General features: G+C 45.4%; 1 protein-coding gene across 1 annotated transcript; it reads left to right on the top strand.

The window, feature by feature from the left end:
• Positions 1–699: 699 nt before the first annotated feature.
• On the top strand, positions 700–3,560 carry LOC135529336 (golgin-45-like). Its single transcript, XM_064958121.1, has 4 exons — positions 700–917; positions 1,010–1,138; positions 1,776–2,022; positions 2,117–3,560. Exons 1-4 carry the CDS (start codon positions 811–813, stop codon positions 2,309–2,311), a joined length of 678 nt encoding a protein of 225 aa, XP_064814193.1. The 5' UTR covers positions 700–810; the 3' UTR covers positions 2,312–3,560.
• Positions 3,561–6,027: the final 2,467 nt, after the last annotated feature.

Genomic DNA, 6,027 nt, shown 5'->3' with positions numbered 1-6,027 from the left:
GACCCTGAGTTTGGTTCAGTGACTGTAGGAGTTAATCTGGACCCTGAGTTTGGTTCAGTGACTGTAGGAGTTAATCTGGACCCTGAGTTTTGTTCAGTGACTGTAGGAGTTAATCTGGACCCTGAGTTTGGTTCAGTGACTGTAGGAGTTAATCTGGACCCTGAGTTTTGTTCAGTGACTGTAGGAGTTAATCTGGACCCTGAGTTTGGTTCAGTGACTGTAGGAGTTAATCTGGACCCTGAGTTTGGTTCAGTGACTGTAGGAGTTAATCTGGACCCTGAGTTTGGTTCAGTGACTGTAGGAGTTAATCTGGACCCTGAGTTTGGTTCAGTGACTGTAGGAGTTAATCTGGACCCTGAGTTTGGTTCAGTGACTGTAGGAGTTAATCTGGACCCTGAGTTTGGTTCAGTGACTGTAGGAGTTAATCTGGACCCTGAGTTTGGTTCAGTGACTGTAGGAGTTAATCTGGACCCTGAGTTTGGTTCAGTGACTGTAGGAGTTAATCTGGACCCTGAGTTTGGTTCAGTGACTGTAGGAGTTAATCTGGACCCTGAGTTTGGTTCAGTGACTGTAGGAGTTAATCTGGACCCTGAGTTTTCAGCCCTTGCCTTTGTTCCGATAAGGATAGTACTTCTGTGTTTTCAGAATCTGTTGGCACATGAAATACAGTACTGTGGTCCATATTTGAACCGACTCAGCTCCTGTATTGTCCTATAGGTGAACAGAGAGTTGAAGAAGCTGCTGGTAGCCTCTGTAGGTGACGACCTGCAGTACCATTTTGAGCGTCTGGCCAGAGAGAAGAACCAGCTGATGTTAGAGAACGAGGCTCTGGGTCGCAGCCGGGCCTCCACAGCAGAACAGCTGGAACGCATGTCTATACAATGTGATGTCTGGAGGAGCAAGTTCCTAGCGTCCAGGTAGGGGTGAGGGGGTGACGGAGGGAAGGTGTGTGTGTGTGTCGGTGTGTATCGACTGACTGTTGTGTGTGTGTGTGTGGTATCCCTTCAAGAGTGATGGCGGAGGAGCTGACCAATGCCAGGGTTTCTCTCCAGCACCAGACCAGAGAGGCTCAGAACGCCATCACAGACCTGCTGAGTGAGAGAGACGAGTTCTTTAGAGACATGATGCTAACCCACAGGTACAACACACAGACATGATGCTAACCCACAACACACAGACGTGATGCTAACCCACAGACGTGATGCTAACACACAGGTACAGTAGGACTTCTATACAACACACAGACATGATGCTAACCCACAGGTACAACACACAGACATGATGCTAACCCACAACACACAGACATGATGCTAACCCACAGGTACAACACACAGACATGATGCTAACCCACAGGTACAACACACAGACATGATGCTAACCCACAGGTACAACACACAGACGTGATGCTAACCCACAGGTACAACACACAGACGTGATGCTAACACACAGACGTGATGCTAACACACAGACGTGATGCTAACCCACAGGTACAACACACAGACGTGATGCTAACCCACAGGTACAACACACAGACATGATGCTAACCCACAGGTACAGTAGGACTTCTATACAACACACAGACGTGATGCTAACCCACAGGTACAACACACAGACATGATGCTAACCCACAGGTACAACACACAGACATGATGCTAACCGATAGGTACAGTAGAACTTCTATACAACCCAGTAGTGGTAAAACTCACATAGGAACATAAAGTACCTGAGACCCACCACAGTACCAGCGATACATATGATGTGTGTCTCTCTCCCAGGTCTCTGGAGCAGCTGCTGGTCTCTCTCCAGTGGGGTCGACAACAGACCTACTACCCCAGTGGCCAGCCACTCAGCACGGGAGAACTAGCCCTAGCCAATCACAAGCTGGCGGACGCCATCAACTCCCGCCTGCTGGGGAAGGTTGGGCCAGTAGGGAGCAGCAGTGGAGCCGGGCTGGGGAAAGGAAGACCGGCCTCAGAGCTCCCGAACAGCTCACACACGCCAGCTGAGAAGATGGCTGAGAAGGTAGGAGGCGGAGTGGGACTCTCAGCGGGACTCTCACACTGGCCTCTGTCCAGAAACAACCCGCTCACTCTTTCCGTCTTTCTTCCCTTCTCAGGTGTTGAAGATCCTGGACCCTATTTCCTGTTCAGACAACGAGGAAGAAACCTCCCCCCTCTCTATCTCTGACTCCTCCCCCTCGGCCTTCCTGACCAATAAGAAGAGCATCGGCCGGTTCCACCCTTACACTCGCTATGAGAACATCACCTTCAACTGCTGCGAGCGCTGCAACGGAGACATCCTGGTACTCTAGGGGTCCGAGGGCAGGGGTCGTGACCTTTAACCTGGACAGGTCAACGCAGGCCGCTGTGAGGAACACCAGTCGGCTCTCCCTCCGTCGAAACGTCTGGTTTCACAGCGGCCTCGGAGCGGGACTTGACTGGAAGCACGGCAGAAGCTGATTTTTAATTGGCTGATCTCTCAGTCCGTCACCGTCTCATAACTCTTAGAACCTCCCACGACATTGTGGGCTTCAGAACGTGAGCACAGCAAGTGATTTAAACAAGGAAGTGAGTTCGGAAAATCTGAAAGTATTCCATCTTAGAATCAATTGGGCTTCAAAGTCAAAGTCATTCCACGGACGGCCGAGGGTCTGTGGGTTTCTGGTCCTTCCTTGTACTTGACTGGTGAATTGAGGCTACTAGTTAGTAAGCAACTACCTTCACCTGGTTGTCTAGGTAACTAATTAGTAAGGAACTCCCCTCACCTGGTTGTCTAGGCTACTAATTAGTAAGGAACTCCCCTCACCTGGTTGTCTAGGTTACTAATTAGTAAGGAACTGCCCTCATCTGGTTGTCTAGGTTACTAATTAGTAAGGAACTGCCCTCACCTGGTTGTCTAGCTTACTAATTAGTAAGGAACTGCCCTCATCTGGTTGTCTAGGTTACTAATTAGCAAGGAACTGCCCTCATCTGGTTGTCTAGGTTACTAATTAGTAAGGAACTGCCCTCACCTGGTTGTCTAGGCTACTAATTAGTAAGGAACTCCCCTCACCTGGTTGTCTAGGTTACTAATTAGTAAGGAACTGCCCTCATCTGGTTGTCTAGGCTACTAATTAGTAAGGAACTCCTTTCACCTGGTTGTCTAGGTTACTAATTAGTAAGGAACTGCCCTCACCTGGTTGTCTAGGCTACTAATTAGTAAGGAACTGCCCTCACCTGGTTGTCTAGGTTACTAATTAGTAAGGAACTGCCCTCACCTGGTTGTCTAGGTTACTAATTAGTAAGGAACTGCCATTCATAAGGGAGGGAGGGAGAAACATTTTAAGACTGTTGGGACTAGCTTTTAGCTACTGAGTCATGACGTCATGATGCCCTCAGTGTTAGAGACAGCATCTATTGAGAGAACCCTGCTGAAGACTTAAACTCAGGCTAAGATGCTATTTATCAAACGAAATATCATGTATATAGAAATGCATTCCTCAATGATGTTATTTTTTAACCTTTATTTAACGAGGCAAGTCAGTTAAGAACAAATTCATATTTACAATGACGGCCTACCGTGGCAGAGCTACAGATATTTACCTGTCGATCCATCAACCTTTCAGTTACTGGCCCAACTCTCTAACCACTAGGCTACCTGCCTCCCAAGCAGTATGGTTGATTCACCATCAGGTCTTTATTCTGAGTGTTATATGTATTGAATTGATCTGATGAGTATTGTAGATGTGAGGAAACAGGAGAGGCAGGGCTGTGGTCAGAGGATGTTGCAGAGACATAAAAAAAAAATGGGGATACCTAGTCAGTTGGAAAGGGGGGTACGACTGCATTCAGTTGTACGACTGAATGCATTCAACTGAAATGTGTCTTCTGCAGTCAACCCCTCTGAATCAGAGGTCAACATCCACGTCTTCGGCGCACGGGGAACGGTGGGGTTAACTGCCTTGTTCAGGGAAACAGTGGGGTTAACTGCCTTGTTCAGGGAAACAGTGGGGTTAACTGCCTTGTTCAGGGGAACAATGGGTTAACTGCCTTGTTCAGGGGAACGGTGGGGTTAACTGCCTTGTTCAGGGACAGAACGACAGATTTTTTACCTTGTCAGCTCGGGGATTCGATCCAGCAACCTTTCAGTTACTGTATCGAGTATTCAACCCCTCTCGTTATGGCTTAAATAAGTTCAGGAGTGAGAATGTGCTTAACAAGTCACATTAGTTGCATGGACTCTCGCTGTGTGCAATAGTGTTTAACATGATTTTCTAATGACTTCTAGCTAGTGGTTAGGACGTTGGACTAGTAACCGGAAGGTTACGAGTTCAAACCCCTGAGCTGACAAGGTACAAATCTGTCGTTCTGCCCCTGAACAGGCAGTTAACCCACTGTTCCTAGGCCGTCATCGTGAAAATAAGAATTTGTTCTTAGCTGACTTGCCTGGTTAAATAAAGGTAAAATAAAAAAAGTATCGGAAGGTTCCTCCAGTCCAGCAGTGAATTTCAAACACAGATTCAACCACAAAGACAAGGGGAGGTTTTCCAAATCTCGCGAAGAAGGTCATCTATTGGTAGATGGGTGAAAATTGGAATATCCCTTTGAGCTTGGTGAAGTTATTAATTACACTATTGATGGTGTATCAATACACCCAGTCACTACAAAGATACAGGTGTCCTTCCTAACTCAGTTGCCGGAGAGGAAGGGAAACCGCTCAGGATTTCACCATGAGGCCAATGGTGACTTTAAAACAGTTACAGAGGTGAATGGCTGTGACAGGAGAAAACAGTATGGATCAACTACATTGTAGTTGCTCCACAATACAAACCTAAATGACAGAGTGAAAAGAGGAAGCCTGTACAGAATAACAAATATTCCAAAACATGCATCTTGTTTGCAACAAGGCACGAAAATAATAAAGCAAAAAAATGTGGTAAAGAAGTTAACTTTTTGTCCTGAATACAGTGTTACGTTTAAGGAAATCCAATACAACACATTACTGAGTACCACTCTCCCATATTTTGGCCACCCCACATAGCCTGGTTCCTCTCTAGGTTTCTTCCTAGGTGTTGGCCTTTCTAGGGAGTTTTTCCTAACCACCGTGCTTCTACACATGCATTGCTTGCTGTTTGGGGTTTTAGGCTGGGTTTCTGTACAGCACTTTGAGATATCAGCTGATGTACGAAGGGCTATATAAATAAATGTGATATTTTCAAGCATAGTGGTGGCTGCATCATGTTATGGGTATGCTTGTAATTGTTAAGGACTGGGGAGTTTTTTCAGGATAAAAATAAACAGACTGGAGCTAAACACAGGAAGAATCCTAGAGGAAAACCTTGTTCAGTTTCAGCTTTCCACCAGACACTGGGAGAGGAGTTCACCTTTCATCAGGACAATAAACCTAAAACACAAGGTCAAAATCTACACTGGAGTTGCTTACCAAGAAGACAGTGAATGTTCCTGAGTGGCCGAGTTACTGCTGACCTAAATCTACTTCACAATCTATGTCAAGACCTGAAAATAGTTGAGTAGCAATGATCAACAACCAATTTGACAGAGCTTGAAGAATTTTGAAAAGAATAAATGGGCAAATGTTGCACAATCCAGGTGTGGAAAGCTCTTTAAGAGATTTACCCAGAAAGCCTAGCAGTTTTAATCGCTGCCAAAGGAGCTTATACAAAGGATTGGCCATTAAGGTTTTCACTGTCATTATGGGGTATTGTGTGTGGATGGGTGAGAATTATTCACGCTAATTAGTTGTTGATCATTGCTAGACAGCCATTTTTAGTCTTTCCATAGATGTTCAAGTAGATGTAAGTCTAAACTATCTAGTCAGGAACATCCACTGTCTTCAGTCGCAACGCCGAGTGTCGATTTGATCTTGTGTTTAAGGTGTGAATACATGAGATACTTAATAATAATTGAATCTAATTTCTTTTCAATATGTTTGCTAAAATTTCTAAACACATTTACACTTTGTCATTATGGAGTATTGTGTGTAGATGGGTGAGATAAAAAAATGTATATTAAATTGAATACATTTTGA

This window comes from Oncorhynchus masou, unplaced genomic scaffold (assembly GCF_036934945.1).
Source record: "Oncorhynchus masou masou isolate Uvic2021 unplaced genomic scaffold, UVic_Omas_1.1 unplaced_scaffold_11346, whole genome shotgun sequence".
Classification (NCBI taxonomy): domain Eukaryota; kingdom Metazoa; phylum Chordata; class Actinopteri; order Salmoniformes; family Salmonidae; genus Oncorhynchus; species Oncorhynchus masou.
This window is presented reverse-complemented; position numbering and strand designations above follow the sequence as displayed.